Source organism: Sitophilus oryzae, unplaced genomic scaffold, assembly GCF_002938485.1.
Source record: "Sitophilus oryzae breed Bouriz unplaced genomic scaffold, Soryzae_2.0 scaffold_1496_pilon_pilon, whole genome shotgun sequence".
Taxonomy (NCBI): domain Eukaryota; kingdom Metazoa; phylum Arthropoda; class Insecta; order Coleoptera; family Curculionidae; genus Sitophilus; species Sitophilus oryzae.
The window spans coordinates 187,795-212,993 of NW_022146165.1; the positions used below are offsets into that span (position 1 = coordinate 187,795).

At 33.3% G+C, this 25,199-nt stretch overlaps 1 protein-coding gene across 1 annotated transcript; it reads right to left on the bottom strand.

The window, feature by feature from the left end:
- Positions 1–1,007: 1,007 nt before the first annotated feature.
- LOC115877677 (sulfotransferase family cytosolic 1B member 1-like) lies at positions 1,008–9,734 on the bottom strand. Its single transcript, XM_030893946.1, has 5 exons — positions 9,453–9,734; positions 9,289–9,385; positions 9,062–9,236; positions 1,458–1,578; positions 1,008–1,393 (listed from the first exon to the last, which is right to left on the bottom strand). The coding sequence occupies exons 1-5, from the start codon at positions 9,622–9,624 to the stop codon at positions 1,008–1,010; spliced, it is 951 nt and encodes a 316-aa protein (XP_030749806.1). The 5' UTR covers positions 9,625–9,734.
- Between the last annotated feature and the right edge of the window lie 15,465 nt (positions 9,735–25,199).

Here is a 25,199-nt window from a genome sequence, read left to right on the forward strand (position 1 = left end):
CGTAGTCCGTTTTTGAGAAAATCCGTGTGGAGAACTCCAAACTCCCATCGGACGGGACCCCAGGTGGCGGATAGGAGAAATAACCGCGGACCAAAATGGGAAAAATTCCTTTATTTTGAAACTAAAAGAACTGCCTACCACCTTTTTATTAACATATTTTAGTATGGCCTAACCTAATCTAGCCTCCCGGCGCCAATTTTTTTTCCATAGCAACTGTTAAAATTGCCTTATATCTATCAAAAATAGTAGATAGAATAGTAGGAACCGCAAGGGTAGATTAAATGATATTTTAACAGCGAGGATAGGTTAAAAAGTTTATTTCTTCTGGCACGTTTTTGAATTGCTTCCATTTTAGAGAATTTTTGTATTCCTTTTCATAAGTTATTCGGGATTTAAATGGAAGTAGTTTGGATATGGCGTTTGTCGCCTCAGCCTGAATATCTGTTGGTAATTTACTCATTTCGTTTTGGTTTGGTTTGGTGTTGACACGAAAGAGAATTTAAAAATATTGACTCAAAACTGACAACTAAAGAGACAGCTTTATTTATTTGTCAAATTACATAGGAACCAACGTCAACCCAGCACAATATTTTCTCTGCTTGTAATACGAGTAAATTCCTTGAAATAATAATTTCTGAATATTTTTTCAAACGTAACTCGCTATGGAAAAAAATATTATTTTATACACGACGATAAAATTGCATTATCGTCTCATTACAAATAATATAGTATCGTATATTATTTGTAATGTTTGAAATTATTTAAAAAAATATTTATGACTTGAAAAAAATTGCATGTTCTGTTCGGAATAAAAATGACTTTTTGTGCCTTTCCTGTATAATGTCAAATCTTCTTCCTTGCCACAAAAAGTATAATTTTTACTCCGAGTAAAACAATATGCTATTTTAGTGTGTTGAACAAAAACTTGAACTAGTTTATACCAACAAAAACGAAACACTTCAATCTCATTGATTTAATAAATAAATAAAAATTAAAAACAAGTTTATTTAAAAGTCTAGACCTGTTCCTTTTGTATGTTCCTTTGTCCATTTATCAAATCTCTCGATCATTTCTTCAGACATGACATTCTTATAGTCACCAACCTTTCCTGTTCGCATGAAAGAACTGTTTTTATCAGCTTTATATTTAGATGACAGTTTCACTAGCCAATCGTAATTGACAGCTGTGTTATTTTTCATATTGTCGAAACTAAGATGATCTGCAAGTGTGTAAATTTGCTCTTGGGATAAGTTTTTACCTAAAAAGATGGCTACCCGATCAATAACACCAGGAAGGTCTTGCTTTAATTCTTCGTATTTGAGAAAAAGGATATTTTCCTCATTTCGTCTTTTCCAAAATGGTAGAACGTGATCCCAATATGGAGCATAATTAACTAGAAAAAAAAGGTGTTGATGATTTTCTTTCAGTAGGTACTTAGCAACATAATATAAATTTACTTTTTCCTCGCAAAAACAGATTGCAGAATTCATCTAATGTGCCATCAAAATCTTTTATTAACTTTGAAAAATAATAATAAGATACGCAGGTGTCCTTTGGATTCCGTGATATATAAATTATCTGTAAAAAGTAAATTTATGTATATTTTTTAACATTTAGGAGTAAAATAGTATACCCTACAGGATATTTTCTAAGTAGTATAAGAAAATTCAGGACGTGATTCGTTAGGGGAGAGTGGGGCAAGTGCGGCACCTTAACGTTCAATGATGTACTATTTTTTTATTTTAAGAAATAGAGAGAAAAACGTTTATTACATAAATACTAACTTTAACTGTATAATTAGTTTTTTTATTTCGTATGAGAAGCACAAATAAAGGATATGTGAATACATTCTATAAACATACACAGAGATAAGCATATATAAACAAACAAATAGTTGTAAAAGAAAAAAGAAAACATGCATGAGAAATATAAGGACTTAAAAATATTACAAGTATATATAAAACATATATGTAGTCAGGGACAAAATTTACATTAAACATTTATATTGAGGTCATTTATCCAGTCAATTGCCGAAGAAGTAGCGCAAAATAAGTTCTGGATGCCCCCAGAAAGGCTCTGGGTGGACATTCGGTCAGAATGTGTTCCATCGTTTGTCGTGGAGCGCCACAGTCGCAAGCTGGTGAGTCTTCAATTCCCCATTTATGAAGCATATCACGGCATCTGCCATGACCCACCCTAAAACGATTTAGACGACTCCAGGTATGACGAGGAAGGTCCATGCCCGGGAGGGCACCCGATATATCGGCAACTAAGTTCAAGTTGCGTGTTCCCAGACTGCTAGCCACAAGCTCGTTCCATTTGGAGTGCATATTGTACTCGCTGTTAAGTTCGTCGTCCATCCAGATTGGGTTGCGAGATTTGAGGCGCTTAGAAGGAGGAGGATTGATAGACAGTTGAATAGGTAAGCCGTCTTGGGTGGAAGCCTCCATCCACTTCTTTTGTGTCATAGCTGTTCTGCGAATTTGAGGGGGGGCAATATTCGCCAGGATCGGGAGCCATACCGTTGGGGTTGATCTTAATGTCCCAGTTACAACTCTCATAGCTTCATTGAGCTGCACGTCGATTTTATACGTGTGGTGACTTTTGTACCATACCGGTGCACAGTACTCTGCCGCCGAGTAAGTTAGAGCCAGCGCGGCAGTTCTGAGTGTGTTTCCATCCGCACCCCACGAAGTTCCTGCGAGTTTACTCAAGATATTATTTCTGGATTTAATTTTCTGTGCGGTTTTTGTAATGTGCTGATTATAGGATAAAGTCCTGTCCAACGTGACACCCAGATATATTGGGCATTGGTTGTGTCTAATTCTTTCTCCCCCAAAATATACATTCAGTTCCTCTTTAGCTAACCTATTCGACAAGTGAAATGCCCCAGTTTCCGATTTTAGCGGGTTGGGCTTAAGGTACCATTTCTTGTAATATGCATGCAGTATTTCAAGATTTCGCGTAAGCTGGTTGCCGCCTGTTTCCAAGGACTGATGTTATGTAGCCAGTGCCATGTCATCTGCGTATATAAATTTATGAGCCGTAGTTGGCGGGACGTCATTTGTATATACGTTGAAAAGAAGTGGAGCGAGTACTGACCCCTGTGGGAGACCATTATTAAATGTGCGAGGGGAGCTAGTTTTATCTTCAAATGTACTGTTATTCTTCTGTTGCTCAGCATGTTCTGTATGAGGTTTGTGATCTTTCTGCAGGGAATTATTTGTTGGAGCTTGTACATCATACCCTTTCTCCACACTGTGTCGTAGACTGATGATAAATCAACGAATGCGCATGCAGTTTTCATCCCCGTCTGGAAACCTGCTTCGATGAAAGTGGAAAGAGCAAGAACTTGATCAGTGCAGTTGCGCTTGGCTCTGAAACCTGCCTGTTTTTGGATAAGAACGTCTTCGACTGATGGCGAGATTCTGTTATAAAGTAATCTCTCCAGCAGTTTATAGGTCATGCTAAGTAATGCAATGGGTCTATAGTTTGAAGAGACGTCAGCCGGTTTTCCTGGTTTAAGTATGGCAAGGATCTTCGAATGTCTGAAAACACTGGGGATCTCGCCTGTCCGAAGGAGGTCATTAAAGAAGTCCAAAAGCCATTGTTTAGCTAAATTTCCGAGATTTTTTAGGAACTCCGGAAACACGCCATCCGGGCCAGGAGCCTTCCCCTGTTTCATTTTCTTTAAGGCGCTATTTAGGTCATCCATGGAGAAATCATGCGACCACTGAGACACGGAAGGTATTGAGCGAGATGTTGTTGTTACAGCTTTTTTGATTTCTCTGGAAAATTCCCTATCTTCTTGCTTGATCTTGGATACTTTCTCAAGCCGGTCTGCAATTGTGTTTGGATGAATGCTTAGTGTTTTTAAGGGTGGAGGGGCAGCGGCTCCAAGGCGTCTAAGGAGGTTCCAACCCTTCCTGCTTGAGTGGGTGAAGTCTATTCCTTCGGAAGTCTCTGTCCATCTCTTCGTTCTAGCAGAATCTAAGGAATCTATCATTTGTTGTGCAATTTGGGGATCGCCAGTGTCCTCGAATGCTCTCTTAAGGTTCTCCGTGTCGTTCGACCAGCATGGGATATACTCTTTACAGAAGCCTCGTGGAATGCTCTCCTTAGCTGATTTGATCAGTACCTTTACAAACTTCTTATAACTCTTCACTGTGGCAGGCAGATGCTGAATGCCTAGATCGACTGCTTCTTGGAAAACGCTCCAGTTTGCCTTTCTAAAATTCCACCGCTTGAGTTTAGCAGTTCTAATTACTGGAACTTGAACACCTACAGTGAGAAGGACTGGTCTGTGTTGACTGTTTGAAAATTTATGTAATACTTTCCGAGTGGAAGGGAGGGGAAGGTTCCGGTCGTTCCTATTAACGAAACAGGGGTCAGGATTGAAGTCCTTCTGCCATCTTGCCGAGTGGAAGGTCTTATTGTCCTTAGCATCATATAGTAGGCAGAGATTGTTACGCTCCGCCCAATCGTAAAGCGTCTCCCCATCTTTTTTAGTTATTGGTAGCGTAGCCCCAGGTAGTATGATGGCTATTAAACTCGCCTATGTAAACGCTAGGGAAAGGCTGAATTGTGATAACGTTCTCTGGCCATGTAAGACTGGGGGACTTATACACTGAAACAATTTTAAGATGTGGAAGCTGCAGCTCTAGTAGCCCCAATCCAGCGGCGGAGTCAGCGGATTCAGCGGAGAATTCTGTGATATTATTTTTCACGTATATAGCAGACCCATGGATGTCGGATAGGGTATAGGTTGCTATCTTAAAACCCTCTATTCTTGCTCTGTAGTTCAGTTGATCAGCTTGACCGACATGGAGCTCCTGAACGCAAATAACATCTATAGACTCGCTCAGAGCTATGCGTGAAATATATTCGCCTTTTGATCTGGAAATGCCCTCGCAATTTATTTGTAGCAATCGGACTGAAGCCCACGACATCCTTTCTACCCCCATTTTCAGTTTTTTTTAGATAATCTCGGCAAAGGTGCAATTCTCGACAAAAATACTTATATAGAAAATTGTTCTTCATAGAATTCTCTATCAAAAAGGTAATTACACTTTTTTCTAAAGTTAATAATAAAGTGACTAGCACTATCTACAGTTCAATCTAATTTAAAGTTTAATGTTTAACGCTAACAAAAAGCAGTAACCACTAAATTATACTTAGAATTTTAATATACGTTCTTCTCTCACACTCCTCTACACCTATAAAAAGAGTGATTTTTACTTATTTCCACATCTCCCTAGAGGTCAGTATTTGATGCGTTTTTTTTAAAGTGGTATCCCCTGTAGGTCTAATCCACTAATTATCAAATGTTAAAGACGGGTTTTTCTTAAAAAGTTTAAAAGTGCGTCGTGCAAATCGTGTAAAGCCGATATCTAGTTTGAGCAATACAATGAAAATTAATGGCAATGATGTTCAAGTTGACTCAGCATTACTATTTCAAAGAATTATTTGCACCGTTCATTCTAGCCTGGAGTTAAAAAAGTGCTTTAGTTTCGAATTAGCTTCAGTACCTCTTTCTCTTTTCGATGCGAAAAGCCTAATGAAGAAAACTAATAAAGCAGCTTTATTCCAGATTGTCAATAAAGTTCCAGAACGAGACTATATTTTTGAAAACAGCGAGTATGTCATTGATGGAGGATATTTGCTTTGCCGCCTAATATGGCCAAAAAAAGGGACATTTAACATTGTTTACAACGCTTACGTTAGTTACGTTAGTTAAATTAAAAACATTATGGGAATAGAGTAACTGTCGTGTTCGATGGTTATCTGGAAAATGCAAACAGCACGAAGAGCCTAGAACGACAGAGGCAGCTACTTCAAAAAAGCTATCCTCATTTTATGTTTGACGAGAATACCGTTGTCTCTGAAACTCAGCAGAACTTCCTAAGTAATTTGTTTAACAAAGAACGTTTAATCATAGAACTAGTAAACAAATTTAGGAAAGAAGGTATAGAAGTATTTGTTGCTGCGGATGACGCCGATTTATTAATAATTCAAACTGCTATAGAAAAATCTAATAATTGCAATACAACTGTTATAGTAGGGCAAGATATTGACCTGCTAGTTCTTCTTATTGCATTTCCCTCTGACAAAGATATCAAATTTTTAAAAGAAAAACAGGGTAATACTTGCAAAAGTATTTATTAGCGGTTGTGACACAACCTCGGCTTTTTTCCAAAGGAAAGTTTAATGCAATCAATGTATTCGCTAAAAGAAGTGATTTACAACATATTGTACAAACTTTCAATAATGAGAAATCTCCTCATGAAGAAATTGCAAACGTATGAGAGCAATTTATTTTAGCTTTATACAACTGTACCTCAGCAGAAAGCAGTCTAGATGAATACCGATTTATGTACTTCAACAAACATTGTCATGTTGTCAAAACTACCACCAACTTCTGCTGCAGCTCGGCAACACTCGTATCGGGTTTTTCACTAAATTCAAACATGGAGAGGAGTTATGCTCGAACCAAACCAAACCAAACCTACTGACTGGGGGTGGAAAAAAGTTGGCGGTATATTAACCCCAACAATGATAGACAAAGAGCCAGCCCCCGCATCTGTTTTAACGCTTATTTCATGTTCATGCAAATTAGGGTGCGAATACAGATGTAGCTGCAGAAGGGCAGGCTTGCGTTGCTCTACAATGTGTTATCATTGCCATGGACAGTCATGCTTGAATGTTGAACCTGTGGAAGATGACAAAGATTACTAGTTAACATTTGACAATTAGTGGATTAGGTCTACAGGGGATAACACTTTAAAAAAAACGCATCAAATACTTTACCTCTAGGGAGATGTGGAAATAAGTACAAATCGCCCTTTTTATAGGGGTAGAGGAGTGTGAGAGAAGAACGTATATTAAAATTCTAAGTATAATTTAGTGGTTACTGCTTTTTGTTAGCGTTAAACATTAAATTTTAAATTAGATTGAATTGCAGATAGCGCTAGTCATAACCAACCCTTATATTTGCGCCCTATTTGCCACTTTATTATTAACTTTAGAAAAAAAAAATGTAATTATCTTTTTGATAGAGAATTTTATGAAGAACAATTTTCTATATAAGTATTTTTGTCGAGAATTGCACCGTTGCCGAGATTATCTAAAAAAACTCAAAATGGGGGTAGAAACGATGTCCTGGGGGATAACGCACACTATTTAGGGATGGGAACTTTTCAGTTTATTAATACATATGATGTCCTGATTATTTCCACCAATTTTGAAAATTTTATGAATTTTGTCGGATATATCGCAATTTGAGCTATAATATTACTGAACTACTTTTATTTTTTTAGGTATAAAAACGAGATTTGGTGTGTTAGTATATGACATAAATCCGGATTCATTGATGAATATTAGGCAAAGAAAATAAAGTCCTCCTACTTTGGGTGCCCGCTCACGAAGGGATTTTTTGTAAGTGGAAAAAAAAGTGGAAACTAGCTTAAAGCGGAACTGAAGAACCTGAACTAAAGGCTCCATCCGTAACCTGGAATGGGAATCCTCCAACGGTCTAAGACACTCGAAAAAGTTCTTCAGAACTTACAACCAAGAATAATGAATGATTTTTCTTGATTTAAGTAAGAACAATCTTCGGATTGTCACGGGGTTTTTAACAGGACACTCTGTCTCCTCAACAAACACCTCAGTAGGTTGAAGCTGAGAAACAACGGCGAATGCAGATTCTGTGGGGAAAATGGGGAAACACCAGAACACCTTATCACTGAGTGCGCCAAGACGACAACTGTTCGTGTCATAAACTTTGGTACGGCTGATATCGAAGATGGAGAGCTGGTCTCTGTGGAGCCGTCTCAGACACTGGCTTTCGGCAAAGCATTGAGACCCACTATAATCCACTATAACTCAAGAAAGGGGAACACAAAATAGATTTGTAAAGTCGCGGTGATTAAGGCCCCTCCTAAGCATTCAACATTCTACATTCAATTAGTTTCGGTCTCCTCCTGTTTACCGGACTTTACTACAACTTTTGATTTTTAAATGGTTCCTGTATTTTTTCACTAGGTAGCCTGTATTTTTTCACTTAATTTGATAGCAAAAAATATTCTGAATAGAATGCCATACCTATCATAGTTAACTGACATTTTCGCTTAAAAAATAATATTTTAAATTTCAATCTAGGGTGCCCATAACTGTGTTAAAACCATAGATATAAAAAGTTAATGCCCACTTGCACCGTTTGTATAAACTTTATTTAAAGACTAAACAGTGATTAACTATAAAAAATATTATATAGTTAATCACTGTTTAGCCTTTAAACAAAGTTTATACAAACGGTGCAAGTGGGCATAAAACCACTAATTTTTAATCAAGGAATCTTGGAAAAACATATTTAACCCTCTAATGTTTTCCATGATTTCTGGCTTAACCGGCCAGAAGTTCACAAATAATCATATTTTTAATCATAAGTGATTTTTTTTTCAAATGGAACGAGGATGGCTTATTGGCATATTTGAATAGAGCAATTTCTTACAGATACCACATCCTTTATATTTTCCGTGAAATGGTCGTTATGAACACAGCTATGACACAATAGATTGAAATTTAAAATAAAAAATTTTAAGTGAAAATGTCAAAAGCTGACATATGATATGTAATTCTACTCGTCATTTTATATCGAATAAAAAAAATCAAAATCAGTTATTTTCAGTGAAACAGTAAGTGACCAAAAATAACTGAAAACGTCAATCAATTATGATTTATATGTCATATACATACAACATACCAAATCTCGTTTTTTTTTGTAAAAAATATTAATATTAGAGAGGGGTGAGTGGTTCTTTAAAAACACCCGGTATAACGGATAGTTCTATAAATTTTGCTGTGATGTACATTGGCAGGAGTCACAAATTGTCAGGGATCAGTTTTTAGAACCAGGTACTGAAAAAGTAGAATAATTCTACTTTTTCAGTAGCTTTTTAGTAGTATTTCTTGACCAATAAAATACAATTATGATTTTCACATCCATTTCACTTAATAAGAATAATGCACAAGTTTTAATAATAATGTAAAACGTTCTACTTACTTTTGGCCGCTGAACATCCTTTTGTATTGCTTCAGGTAATAAGTTCCAAGGTAGATGAGACTTAATACAAGCTGGGTGTTTTAGATTTTTAACGTATTTCAACGAATCAGTTATTGCTTGAGGTATAAAAGGTTTGAAAAATTTTATATGTGGATATCTCACTAGGGCAGTTGCTCTGAAACCAAATTTTTAATAAAATCTTCCATATTTTGTAAGTGAAATTTTACTCTATTTGAGGAGAGCGTTTTAGGAGATTTTTCCGTGCACCTTTATAGTTGAGGTCGTTTAAAATAAGCCACACCATTTCCTGAGTCCATGTTGTACCTTTAACAGTAAATTAATATAACTGAAGTAAATTTATATTACAATTAGTTTTGTACAAGTAACAAACCAGTTTTAGGAAAACTAATAATCCATACATCCTCATTACTGACTTTCCAATTGTTGATTTTATTTTGAATAGTTAAGTACGTTTTCGGCATGTAGGTCCCACCGATTTCGCAGGACCACTTTCCTAAAATATCGTCCATTTCGTGTAAACATTCTTTCGGTATTGTTACCATAGTAATTTTAATAGCGATCACCAAAATGAATCTACTATTTGCAAGTTTTACTGGAGTCAAAGTGATGATTAAACTTCAAGAACGAACCAAAAATATTCAAGGAAATTAGTTTTTATGGTTATGATCATCCAACAATATGCGATAAACTGAATAATTAGTAAATGTAATAAAGGAAATAATCCCTGATAACAGGAGAGTGGTAAAACTCTTATGACACACATTATCTGGGCCTATTATTGAGTAATATCTTGAATGAGTCGATCTGGTCCTATTTGTTTTGCATACAGGCGGTATATCTCAACTAAAATTACACGATAGAATATATTCTATAATTCTATATTATATTAAATAATATTCAATATTATTCATTACAGGTACCTCTAAAAATAAGCCGACAAGTGAGAAGACAATTTGCAGAGGCCAAGAATGGATGTGATCTTTATATACAGGGTGTCCCAGGCTGAGCGTTCATTAGAAGTTTCCAGAGAACTCCAATAGCTAGATCGGAGATTTTTTGCACATCATTGTTTCACAACGAGATCTATCGATTAAAAATACTTTCAATATGGCGGCACTTCCGGAAATACCGGAAGTTGACAGCAACTTTTTTATTTTAAATGGATACCCCCATTTGTTATTACGAGTACATACTTAAATTCTCCGTGAAAATTTATGATTTTTTTTCTTGATTTTATCTAGCTTCTTTTGACATTAAGTGTCAATCAGACAATTTATTTTCTTTTGTCAAAAAAAAACAATTATTTGAATTTCTTATACAGGGTGGCGCACCTCATTCGCCTCGGTTGACTATACAAAAACGGAAAGATGTAGAAGCAAAATATTTTATGGGTATATGTGGGAAGACAATGTGAATAATTTAAAATTATTTTCAAATATACAGGGTGTTTCAGAACTAAGATCTATGCCAAAGTTATACTTATTCTTATGGAACACCCGGTATTTTATTTTATTTTTGGATTCTTGGATATAAAATAAGACATTTATTATAAAGGTTTACTAGGTTTAAAACCTTTGGTTTTTGAAATATTTAAAGATGTTTAAATATGCATGCTATAATAAAAAAAAATTGTTAACACCCTGTACATTACTTTTCAGAATTAATTCTTGTGCTGACTTTTATGCCAGAGAAATAAACTAAAAAACTTTTTTGTTTCCTTAAATGTATACAGGGGTATTAAAAATTGCTGGTCTATTTTAAATATTTATTTTACATAAAAACTTTGTTATTTCAAATTCAACAATATGTATATTGTAAAACAAGTCGAAACAGATTCAAATGCTCTTTCAAACTATATTCGAGTTTCCTATACCTATTTGACTCAGATTTTGAATAAAAAGCGATTTTTCAATAAAATTGTAACCAAGATGGCGGTGTCGCCTTGACAATTTTCTAGTGACACTTAGTAGCTATTTTCAAAATCGACATTAGTTTATGGGCTTTATTTAAATTTATAACAGGTTACTTTTATTTAATTTACCTACAATAAGGTTTAATAAGTAAGTTTTTATTAAATATTTTTTCAAGAAAAACGAAGCAGTAGGTATTTGCTGGCGATAGCGGAAGGAATGAATATGTTACTAGAGGTTTTATTTTGTGAAGAAAATTGCTTGCCCAAAGATATCCAAATATATAATCGAATTTGAAAATAACTAATAACTGTCACTAGCAAATTGCCATGGCAACACCAGCCAACTTGGTTACCATTTTATTGAAAAATCGCGTTTTATTCAAAATCTGAGCCAGATAGGTATAGGAAACCCTAACATAGTTTGGAAGAGCATTTTAATCTGCTGCGACTTGTTTTAAAATATACATAGTGTTGCATTTGAAATAACAAAGTTTTTATGTAAAATAAATATTTAAAATAGACCATCAATTTTTGATACCCCTGTATACATTGTAGAAAGCAATCAAATTTTTTAGTAAAGTTTATTTCTCTGACTTAAAAGTTAGCACAAAAATTAATTCTGAAAGGTAATGTACAATTTAAGGTGTTGGCAAACTTTTTATTATAGCATGCATATCTAAATATCTCAAAAACCAAAACTTTTAAGCATATTAAACCCTTATAATAAATGCTTTACTTTATGTCCAAGAATCCAAGTCCAAGAATCCGAATCCAAAAAAAATACCGGGTGTTCCATAAGAAAAAATATAACATTGGCAAAGACATTGGTATGGATCTTAGTTCTGGCAGAGTTCTGACACACCCTGTAGGTTTGAAAATAATTTTAAATTATGCACATTGCCTTCCCACATATACCCATAAAATATTTTGTTTCTACATCTTTCTGTTTTCGTATAATCAACCGAGGCGAATGAGGTGCGCCACCCTGTATTATAAATACTGCCTGCGAAAACTTTATAAAGTGTATTCATAAAAATATATCTCGTATTTTAGTGATATCTAATAGCTGATATTAATAATATACCATATGGTCGAAAAAAAGGGCGCAAAGTTTTCTTGAAAATGACGATCGACGACATACTGATTTTTTAAAAAAGTGTGGGAATATGACATGGCCAGTTATATTGTTTTACATCGCTTGAGGTTTAAAATCATAGGCTACTGGTTTAAAATTCGCTTCAAAACGCTTCATAAAATATACGCTTCAAAACTATATCTTAAATAACTTAAAAGCGATTTATTTTTGGTGCAGGAATATCAAAAAGTAAAGAATTAAAAACCCTTTCACTAGTGAATAACAAACAGAGGTTTTCATTTGAAAAATGAGATTTATGATTTTTTAATCTCTCAATTCCATGACAGCTACACCCAATATTATATGTCATTCAAAGAATTTAATTTTTGAAATAGACAGCCACATGTCTCCTCTTTATGTCACAGTGGCTGTGGTAATCACTAAATTTGAAGTTTAGGCCTCTGTTTAGGCCAAAGACATTATAAAGATAGACCGAACATCTCATTCATAAATACTCGTTGGTAGTGTATCAAACATTCCAATGTGTCGAACAAGGACAGAAGAGACAGAGAAGTCTAAAATTTCCGACCCCGGCAACTAGGCACATTTGGATTGTTCTAATGGCCAGTGGCGTATCGTTTTTGGAACGAATTTAAGTAGTAAAGTAAAAGTAAAGTAATTAGTAAAATTTTTACTCCATATTAATATACTACATTAACACTTTTTCGTTAGATGAGTTTTGTTATAAGGTCTAATATAATAATATAATTAATATCCCACATATACGTATGTTGAAACGTTAGTAGATAGTTTTCGAAAATCGCTCCAACGTCGATATCCAATTTAAACTGTCAGTTACTTCTCTATAAAACTTTCAGTTACTTTTGAATATTTACAGAGTGACTCAGGCTTCCGAAACAGTTCTATATTAGGTTTGTGGTTGGTGACTTTTCTTTCATTTTTTTTTAGAATATGGAGGCAATGGTAAAGCACATTTTAGACATTTTTGTAAACATAGGTGGCCGGAACATATTTTCAAACTAAAGTTGTAGATTTGCCATTAAATTTTCATTCCAGAAATACCTAGGGTTGCCACCTGTCCTTTTTTGAAAAGGGCAGTCCTTTTTGGAATAACTTGTCCTTTTGACTTTTTTGACTTAAAAAGTCATTTTTATTTACGTATTTTCCTTAAGAAAATTACCTACAGCAAACAGAAATATTCTTTTCGTCCAAATTTAATTAGAGATGTTATAAAACTTATAAATAAATTTTTCTTGTTTAGAATAGGCAACATTATTTAGAACTTCCCGTTTAATCTCAAATGATAGTTTAGGTTTTAGTTTTACTTTTTTTGATCTTAAAAAGAACTTTTCAAAATTAGTAATTAGTTACGATTTAGTTAGTTCGCAATCAATAGCTTCCTGTGAAGTACTGTGTAGTTGTTTAATCTTGTATTATTAATAACTTCCTATACCTAAAATCAATATTTATTTTAATGGGAAAATTGTGTTAATAAGACAAGAAGTAAAAATATAAGACAAGATTTGACTTTCGGTCTTCTTCTCGTATTATGATGGCTCTGATACGAGGCAATTACCTTTTAGTCTCTCAATAGAAGGCATGTATCATTAAAAGTATCAAATCTGTGTGCTACAGTATGGGATTTCTGTCGCATAATAATGAATATTACGTTTATTTACAAATCCATTACTTAGGTAGCTTCATCAGACAATCAAATTTTAGTTAAATGTCCCAATCTTCATGAACTGTATTAAGCATATGTATTGCGGTTTGAATCACCCTGTATGTTGACAAAAATATTTTGAAAATGTGCTTTACAATGGCCCCGATCTTATGTAAAAAATTGAAATAAAAATCACAAACCAAAAACGTAATAGGTAAAAAGCTTTTTTGGAGGCCTGGGTCACTCTGCATATAGGTATGTATAAAACTAGTAGCCTAAGAATTATTTACAGTTCATTGTAAAAAAAGGTAAACACACCGCACAAATAACTCTAGAAAGAGGTATTTGTATTGTACGGTGGTAAAAAATTGTCTAAACAAGACCGAAGGGGCAGATATAAGATATAATAAAGCAATAAAATGTAAAAAAGGACGGGTAAACACCTTTGTTTATTTGTTGAGCAAAATTCCTTTAGAATATCGTATATAATGACCAAAATATGACGCAATTTAAAAAGTCACTTTTTCTGGCTTATAATAAAGTTTCAAATGCAACGTTTATATTCAAATTTGTTATGATTTACAACAGTTAGGTAGTAATTGAGACGAATTATAATTCAATTACCGGCTACTACGTTCTTATTTTAATAGATCAAAATTCAACAAATATAATTAGAAATTATTTTAATTGTGAGAGGCTCCCTTGTGGGACGCCTATGTACGATTACGGCGGAAACAATACCTACATGTGAAAAGACAAATTCGGGTAATTTGAGCTTATTTTTCCACACATTTGACACTGTCCTACCATATTGAAAATTCGCAGATTCAAAAGTACGTTAAACAAAAACAAAAACTAATGAAAAACACTGAAAAGTTCACTTCGGACTTGATTCCGACTTCAAACACACCGTAAGCTAAACGTAGTACGCTATAACGGACCAAGGGCCGTCGCGAGGGGTGGTGGGACGGACGGCTCATTTCATTCTGGAAGACTAGCAGCACAGAATATCTAGCTACGTAACAGAAGCCTCGTTACATGTATAAAATTGTAGGTAGCAAAAGGAGACAGGCTTTAAAAGTCTGTCTCCAAATCAGATATTTTGATGTGCTAGTTTCGCTACTACATAATAGAGGGCAATAAATTTAAAAGAAAACAGTTTTCTACAAACAAAATTTAAAAGAATTTTGTGCAGTGTTGCCAATGTGTAATTCATTCCTGATAAAGCTTACCTTCAAATTTGCTACATCATTTAAACATATTAAAATAGATCAGAGCTGTTTTTCTCAGTTTGCCATGTTAGTTGGAATTAAATCTTATGAGCTAAATTACAATCACTTCCTGACGTTTGATTGTATAATTGAATTCTGAATTTTCATTGTAATTCGGCGACAATATAATAAGTATTGTTCTACTATTATGATACCACTTCCTGACGTTCGATTGTGTTCATACCAAGTTCATATTGTATAATCGGGAAAAAACGGCGTTAGCGATAGCTATGAAATTAATATCACTGTCATTTTATATGGGAAATGTCATCGATCGTCCTTTTCCAGCCAACTGGACGCCGTTTTTTTCAGAAGCATATCAAGTGATACCATAATATAATACTATATTACGATACATGGCGTTCGATTGGGCTTAAACTTGGTATACTATATCTTCAGTGACATTGTAATATCATGGTACAATGGAGCATATAAAGTGGTACCTTCTATAGTACCATATTTGATGACATAGCAATATTATGGCGGCAATAGGGCTTAAACTTGGTATACTACGTATTTTCGGTGACATTGTAATATAATGGTACTATGATGCATATCATCTGGTACCATAATATAGTACCATATTATGTACATGGAGTTCGATTGGGCTTAAATTTGGGATACTACGTATCTTCGGTGATATTGTAATATTATGGTACCATGGAGCATAATAAGAGGTACCATAATATAGTACCATATTACGATACCATTTCCTGGCGTTCGATTGGACTTAAACTTGCTATACTACGTATCTTCGGTTACATTGTAATATGATGGTACTATGATGCATATAAAGTGGTACCTTAATATAGTACCATATTTCAATACCATTTCCTGGCGTTCGATTGAGCTCATATTTGATATATACTTGCGTATTTTTGATGACATTGCATTATTATGGTACCATGAAGCATATCAACTGGTACCATAATATAGTACTATATTACGTACATGGCGTTCGATTGGGCTTAAACTTGGGATACTACGTATTTTCGGTGACATTGTAATATGATGGTACTATGATGCATATAAAGTGGTACCTTAATATAGTACCATATTACGATACCATTTCCTGGCGTTCGATTGGGCTCAAACTTGGTATACTACGTATCTTCGGTTACATTGTAATATGATTGAACTATGATGTATATAAAGTGGTACCTTAATATAGTACCATATTACGATACCATTTCATGGCGTTCGATTGTTCTTAAATTTGGTATACTACGGATCTTCGGTGACATTGCAATATTATGGTACCTTAAAGTATATTGAGTGGTACCATAATATAGTACACTATTATGATATCATTTCCTGGAGTTCGATTGGGCCCAAATTTGGTATACTTGCGTTTCTTTATAAAGATTTGTTTAATTAATAATTTTAATTTATTTTACGAATTTTAATTTATTGTTCGATGTCGTGACAGCAACTTTTATGCCGAACTAATATATTATTAATTTACCTGTGTCACTTTTTAAAATCTACCTAGGTCTATATAAATAACGTGACAAACGGAAGAAATTTGTTATTATAGTATTTTTTAGTCAGTTAACATTTTTTGTACTGCATTTTAATAAATTATTTCCATTATTATTAAACTTATATTTCATTACTAACGTTCCAGCATTAATAAATATCACCATCAATCGCCCTGTATATTATTAATTTTAAAGGTAATTAAAGGTATTTTCTTAGTTAACATTATAAGGTAGTGTATATTAAAAATGTATATGTTTTGTAATAATATACTTAACTATTTTAATAGCCAATAGAATAATTAATATAAGTGTATCTGATAAAAAAAGAAGAATAGAAATAAACACATACTGCATTATACACAATAAAAAGAATGGGATGCCAATTCAAGTCTTTTTGAATCTGGCAACTGTGCATATTTAGCCGAGCTACAAGGCCGTCGACGAGCCGTTGATCCAAAACCGAAAGTTCAAAATTTCTAATTATATTCTGATTATGATATTGTCGCGCCATCTAGTATTCTATTTGTGCAATTTTAGCTCTTTCATTTCGAGTATTTTTCTGTTGCGTAGCTAGATATTCTGTGCTAGCAGCGACGTTGCCAACAGTTCTAGACGTTTCAGCACATTAAACAGTTAACATGTCGTTTAATAATAACGCATATATCCTCTGGTTAATAACATATTATTACGCATGCTTCTTTAAAAACAAACTATAAATTTAATTAAGAAATTGAGATTTATTGATATCCGGTGAAGGTTTTAAAGTCACCTTTTCTGCAAATCAAACTAAGTAGATGGGCGCAAATTTGAGATGTGGCAATGTCGCCTTCTCTATTTCAGTTGGTTTTTACAGTACGTAGTCAACCTCCGATTGTTTGATCGGGTTAAAATGCACAATGTGATATCTGTTCTTACTAAATCTATGGTTTAGGCTATAAACATTTTTTTTTGACAGACCGTTTTTTACAATTTACATTAAATAAATTTGGTAAAGATGTGGATCCGGTGGCTGACCTTGAAGCCCATATTTGCTGCATTTGATCATCGATACTACGCAAGCGCACATCGTCGATGTTGTCAAATTGCAGTTTATTTTCGAATTATTTGCAGTTGAAAATTTTCTTTAGAGTGTTAATCAATATAAATTCTCTAATTAATTTTATAATTTCAGATTTATCTTGATATCCAAACTTAAGGAATGATATATAAAATTGAATATATAAAATTGTAATATTAATAACATTTATTTATATATTTACATTCGAATTAAAAATTATCATTTACGGATTTTTTCTTAATGGTTTTAAACTTATTAGAATTATTTAATTTCTTTCAAGTTATTTAATTTCTAGTTATTTACAGGCAACAATAGTTCTGATTATATGTATTGATGTACTGAAGTACTACCATGACGAGTCTTATAGAACAATACACGTCAATGGGAGATAGAGGTAACATTTTACCTATAATGTTACTAATATAATATACTTTGATTATAATGTTTGTATCATAATTTCTTATAAATATCAAGTTAGTGGATTAATAGCAATTTTAGACATATATTTTATCGAAGAGTGTGGTGATAAGACTAAAATAAGCTTTATGTTTTATCTTTTTCTCTTTAGAAGGGAGATGGTTTGTGTCGTAGAATACATTACAGTATTTAATACCGTGTAGTTTGATATTCTTTTCTTAATTTACTGTAATTTTTTGTTTCCTATAATGCCAAATCTTGACAATATGGTGAAGGTTGAGGATTGATCTTATTAGTTTTATACCTGTGTTTATACAAGACCAAATTAACACTTAGTTTGTGATTTATATTAAGATCTTTCTTATAATATTTGTTATGTCTTAATCTTAATGCTATATTATGCTTTGTCTGGAAAATAAATGTTAAATATCTTAATTTTGCATATCCTATTCCATCTTTCCATTAGAAAAAATATGGTTTATAGTAGTTCTCCGTAGTTTTGATGGAATGATAAAAAAAACTATTATAAACATGACATGAAGCTACAGCATTTAAAAATTAAAAAGAAAGAAAAAACTTGGACACATCCCTTTTAATTTCCCGAATTTTTAATAAAGCCATAAAGCCCTTTTTAAACGTAGCATAATAATCTACAGCAATTAGATTAATTATAGGAATCTAGAGTTTTATTTCTATTTAATTTTATTGACTATGAAAATACATAATAAGCGTTCACGTGTTGTGCGAAATATTAAAATAATAATATAAATAATACCGCGTACTATGATTGAAAAAAAATAGCGGCAGCGATGACTATGAAATGAAGATCGCTGTCATTTTATATGGGAAATGTCCTCAATCGTCATTTCCCAGCCAACTGGACGCCGTTTTTTCGATCATACGGTATATATTGACAAAAAAAACACTGAAAAGTACATATTTGTTTTCTACTGAAAATAATTCCAAAATAACTTGCAATCTGGCAACATCGAAGATCTGCGCATGAGTAGTGTCTGTGACTATATGCAGCAAAAACTCGTTTCAAGGTCAGCCACCGGATCCACACCATTACCATAAATTTAAACATAAAAAACGAATATCACTACATACACTTTGAGTTATTTTAACAAATGCTCAAAAAGTCTGCCATTGTTTTGAGTACATCATATCTTCTTAAAACTGAATTACAAGCTTTTCTCACAAGCGGTCAACATCATTAAACTTTTCCCGTACAGCCTCTTCGAGTGCCTCTCTTGATTCATAAGTTTTCTTGTAAACCTTGTTCTTAATAAAATCTAAAACAGATAGATCAAGTGACCGAGAAGGCCCATGCAATTGGTCCACCTCTTCATATCCCTGAGTTTTAATAATTATGATATAATATAAATATATATTTCTTTCGCTATGAGGGGGAATTCTATTAATACCCGAATCTCCAAATTTAAATTTTCTAACATGTCTTGAAATCCGTTTCAAGATATTACCCTAATAAGCGTAAGTAACGTTCAGCGGTCAACGTATGCTTAAAGATGTATGGTCCAAGAAGAGTTGAACCAATAATTCCTAGACACTTTTATCATAGTTTAAGGAAAAGAGTAGTTAGTAGCACTCTCGCAAATATTTTCTGCCAGTTTTTGCAATCTATCGAATATCGGCAGATTGCAAAGCGTTTCAGTTGAATTCCGTTCGTCGAGCTGTGAGGTACGAGCGTTGCGTCCCAGCACAGAGACTGCCTTACTGTGTGGTGGGAAAAATGAGAGCCTTACTGTGTGCTGCTATTAATTGTAGTTATAATTAAAAAAATTGTTCTTTGAGTTTCTTTAGATTTCCATCGGATATAAATCGGCAAGCTGATAGTAATTATCAATAAACATTTAATTATATTTGTTTATTTTAGAAGCTGAGATATGTAATTAATTAAATGTTATTATTTTTTTAGCATGTGGGCAGATTTTAAAAATAGTTTTTTAGATATACAGGTTGTCTTAAATATGCGCATGAAAATATTTTTTTGTCAGGGGATTTGCCATAAAATTTTCATTCCAATAATAATTTACGAGATAATTTATATAGATTGGTTTTTGAAACAATTTTAGAGTAAATATTTTGTACATCTAAAGTATCTGCAAATTATTCATATTTTTTAATTGAAAGAATTTTATAATAGCATAATCTCTTATAAATTTAGTGGACTGTATTTTTTATAATTTTTTTATTTATTTTTTATTATAAGTGGTCGTAATATAACAATATTCAAAATATTATAGACAAAATATTGAGTTTATATTTGAGAGAAGAAAAGTGCCACACCTAGCTTTAAACCACCGTAAATATACAGGTTGACCCATTAGTGCGAGGAAGTCCAATATCGTCGTCGTTGTCGAAGATGTGAAAAAAGTTTTATTCATATGTTTCAAGGTTTATAAAGGGGCGTATCCTAAAATATTTTGTTATATACAGGGTGTCACAAAAAAGTAGTAATGGTAAAGTTAGTTTTATTTTTTTTATTATTTTACATTATTCTATATACATTATTCTATATAGAGGATTTTTTATGGCGCCACCAAAATCGGAATATTTAAAATGGTATATCTCAATTTTTTTAAATGCAATAATCTGTATATTATTTTTCTGTCAGATGCAGAATTAAAAAGTGAACATTTTTTTATTTAAAGTGTTTCTAAATTTTTAACGGTTTCGCAGATATTCGCAGTATTATATTACATATGGCTTTTCAACAGTAAATATTTATGAAAGCCACCTAATATGATCTTTGTCTGATATTTTATCGTTGGAAATCCCGTATGTAATGAAATACAGAAAATATTTGCAAAACGGCTAAAAATTTAAGAACACTTTAAATACAACAAATGTTCTCCTTTGAATTCTACATCTGAAAGAAAAATAATATACAAGGTGTTGCATTTAAAAACATGAGATACAACATTTTAAATATTACGATTTTGGTGACGCCATAAAAAATACCCTGTATACGAAGTAAATTTTTCTACACGAATTTATTCTGGTATCCTTCATGTTTAAGAAAACATAGCTAAGTATTAATAAAGTTATATTCACTCTAGTTTTTTACCACTTTTCGTATATAATGTTTTTAACCAAAGTTTTAGTAAATAAGAAATAGAATGGCAACACCGCAGTGTGCTTTAAATAAAGACAGTGTACTATATGCAGAATTTTATGCCGAATCCAGTTATCTACAGAAAATTAAACTTGTTTTAAATCAAAAAAAAAAGTTGTAGAAAATCTCATCAGAAGATTTTCAGATACAGAAGAATTGTCACCTACACGAAATGTGAAAATATTCTGTTTTCAAGCACGTTTTTACTCGATGATCAATTTTTTTTTATTTTATTTTATTGTGAACTCATATTTTCCTAAATACATATCTGTGAAACTATGGTGAGTGCCTCGACTATACTTTGCCTAGTTAATAGACCACGACTATACAGCTACGTCACTGGTCACGGGAGGCGAGAACAAGGTCATATAAAGTGGCAGAAAAAGAACAAAGGATTTGACAAGGAGTAAAGCTACTAGTTTCCTTATACTATGCTTTTATTGAATGGAAAAATTCATATTTACAATTTACTAGCGTCTCGAAAGTATAAAGTATTTTGATTTGGATGTGACAGTTTGACATCTTTAAGAGGCAACGACGATTGAACTTGTTTCCATGGCTAAGTGAAATTGTTTAAAATAATAAATAATGGGCTATAATGTTCTGTGACTTCTATAACTTATTAATTTTTCGAAAAAGCCGTATTATAGCTTATATACCTGAAAAGATTAAAAAATGGCTAAGTTTAATAAATAATAATAGCTTCTCATACCAACAGGACAAAAGTTTGATAATTAGTTTCAAAAGTTTTAAACATCAAAATGAGGCAATGGATTTGTAATTTCAGTTTTTGCATGATTCATCACACAAAGGTTAAACAAATTATGGGGATGATATGTTATCAATCATTGTTAAATGACCCTAACAAGAAAACTGACTGAATATAAGTTTTCAGTATTAGTTTTATTTGAATGTCTCATTCTTTATCTAAATATAGCGGGTCTCATTTGACACTTGACTCATTTCCCACTTGACAACTGAACAAAAAGTAAAACAACAAAAATAATTAAAAACTCGTTTTTTATTCCAAAAATATATTATGTCATAGGTACATACAATATTTTCGTTACTTAACAAAATTCTATAATCTTTTTACAAATATTGTAAAATGATTTGATGAACTCCAACACAATTCTACAAAACGTATTCTCATGCTTCCTATATATGAGTAATACACAAAATTAATAAACGAGTGGAATTACATTAGAATCTAAAAATATTAACACCAAGGAAATGCTTATTCATTCAGAAATATATCTTGTAAATACCTACTAAATTTAAACCATAAAAGCGTAAAGAGTGAAAGTAGTTCTTGTTTTATACGACAGTAATCTAGTTTACTCCCTTATATTTTCTTTAGCAAATTCCATCCTAGAGATTAATACGTGATTCTTACTATACGTAACGTTACCGACACATGGCAGTACCACCAACATCACAGTAAATATTCTTAAATTGCCAACAATGAAAATATTCACCATAGAAATTCACACTATCCACAACGTCCATCTCCCCTTAACTTCATGTTTTCCGTGGAGACGGTTACCACAACGTCCTTTCATGTTGAGTTCGTGTATATTATCAAAAACAAAAAATGCACAGTATACGTCATTAAAGTATACCTTTGCCTAACATTTGGGTCCGGTTGGCATCGGGTATTCTTTCAATTGCAGGTTTTTGCGCGCGTAGGCATTTTAAAACATACCCGATCGCAACATTCCACCACGTAGATGTAGAGGCGTTGGGTTGCAGACCACAACGTTGACATTACGAACAGACAATCAATTATGATAAAATTCCGTAATATTTTGTTTTTAACTGATCCAGAAGAAGCAGTCAAATTGTATGACGAATTAACCAGTGACTAGTATGTTCAGAGAATATTAGCTCTCATGAATCATTTGAGTAATTTATGGAAACGACGGCATGAATGGTGCGTTTGATATAGGTTGAAGTTACTTACTCGAGGAAACAATACAAACAACATTACGGAAGCATCTATACGCACTCTTGAAACCCAGCGTGTGTAGTGGTTCGCCGGACGATAGTGGACTGCCGGCACAATTTTAGTTTGGCTAAAAATTTTATTCTCCGTTCAGTTCAGATAATCAAGAATATGGTCAATCAACCATCTTTCATAAAAGACTTCATTGAAATTTACCGTAAACATAAATGTTTATGGCAAGTAAAGAATCCTGCATATGCCAATAGGTCTCTTAGAAATAAAGCATACGAGGAGTTATTACTAGTATTTAAAACAGTAGATAGCGAGGCCACCATTGATGCCGTCAAGAATAAAATACACAACATAAGAAGTGCGAACGCCGGAACCGAAAAGAATTAAAAAAAGTTAAGAAGTCAAAAAGAAGTGGCACGTCATCAGCCTAGCTATCACAACCTAGCCTCCTGTTTACAGTTGAACATGAACAACGTCAAGAAACGATTGTCGCATTACCGTATTCTTTTTTGTGATATGCGGTTTAATTAAATTTAGTAAAAACTGAAAACACTCGTCGTTCATTCTTAAATAATTTTTTAAGTCATTTGCACTGGAATTTCGAAGTTCTTTTATAAGTTTTATGTGCGACAAAATACTACGTTTTTGCAACCATTCTTTCACCCAAATTTTCTTTCTTTTTCTTTTCTTGTTCTCGGTTGTTATTGCCACAAGGGCAGCAGAAAACTCTTCTTGCAACACAGTCGATCGTAAACTGAATGTGTATACTGAAATAGGTATAAACGTCCGGAAAATATCGAATCCGGCCACGAACTGAAGGTCAACCACCAAGTATTTTACTGTATGAGTGTATCGAGTTACGTCTATTGCCGGTCGGCAAGGACGTACAGTCCTGGAACTGCCGGACAACTGAACGTCAATGGGTACCTTTAAAGACTTGGTATTCCAGCGATATAAAGCGTTTAATGCATGCGCGTTGGTAGATTTCATTACGTCCATTTTTGAAAATTATTTCCAGAGGCGTATTATCTCTTATGCAAATACGCGAAAGACTACAGAAAGATGTTTCTGAAAAGTTCTGAAAAAGTTAGGAATATTTCTAAAATTAATGATTTTGGGTACAATGTGGAATCAGTGACAAGTCCAAATACTTTTTACAGGGTCAGGATCGATGTAGCCACTTGCGACTGTGAGGCTGGAAAATGTGGAAGATTTTGCAAACACCTATGTGGCATAGAACAAAAGTTCGGGCTAATTTCCCAATTCTCCTCGTCTATCTATACAGGATAGAATGTTACTAGCAAGAGTTGCAACGGGGGATGATATAAATGAAGCTTTTTTCATGAATATAAAATTAGATGAAACACAGGACAATGATATGGTCATTCCACAGTGCTCTTCCGTACAAGAACCATCGCTGCAGCAAATACAGCATGATACCAATCCTTCGTCATGTTCACAAGAAATTACTATAAAATTTCCGGACCAATACAAAAATGTAGTTGCAGAGTTCAAAACTGAAATTCGACGCTTCACATACTTGTTTGAAATAAATCTCACTTTTCACAATCTAAGAGCCTTTACAATATTTACAAAAATAATTAAAAAAATAAATACGTTATCAGAGCAAGGACAAAATTTTATTTTACAACAAATAAAAACAAGACATGGGCCAAGGAAAATTAAAGTTCAAAGCACAGCACTGAGCCGACGTAAAAACAGAGGGATAGTAAAAACCAAATCTAGGATTCAAGGTGGGCGGCCATCTAACACAGAACGAAGAACTCTTGGAAAATCTACAAGTAAGAAACCTGAAGAAGACTAACCTGAACAGAATATTGAAATGAATGTCCCTAATGCACGCTAAATTGAAATTAGGTTTTATTTAGGTTAAAACTTGTTTGTGTTCTTTTAGTTTTTATTTCATATTACAAAAAAATTTCTTTTGTAAAAACGCTTCTTTATTATCCTCATGTCAACTTTCTCTTTTTCTCTTAATCCTTATAATTTCTCGATCTACCTCTATAGCGTAATAGCAACTCTGAAGTCACAAGCGGGTATATTATAGTAGTTCAGAATTGCACAATGCGCTGCTTTAAAATATACCCCAGAAAAATGTTGCAA

What these genes read in the sequence shown, in the direction of transcription:
- LOC115877677 (XM_030893946.1), bottom strand. Translation starts at nt 9,624, where the DNA reads ATGGTAACAATACCGAAAGAATGTTTACACGAAATGGACGATATTTTA. An exon ending in TATTAGTTTTCCTAAAACTG is followed by an intron (nt 9,386 to 9,452) that starts GTTTGTTACTTG and finishes TTACTGTTAAAG; the next exon opens with GTACAACATGGACTCAGGAA. An exon ending in TCTGTTTTTGCGAGGAAAAA is followed by an intron (nt 1,394 to 1,457) that starts GTAAATTTATAT and finishes TTTTTTTTCTAG; the next exon opens with TTAATTATGCTCCATATTGG.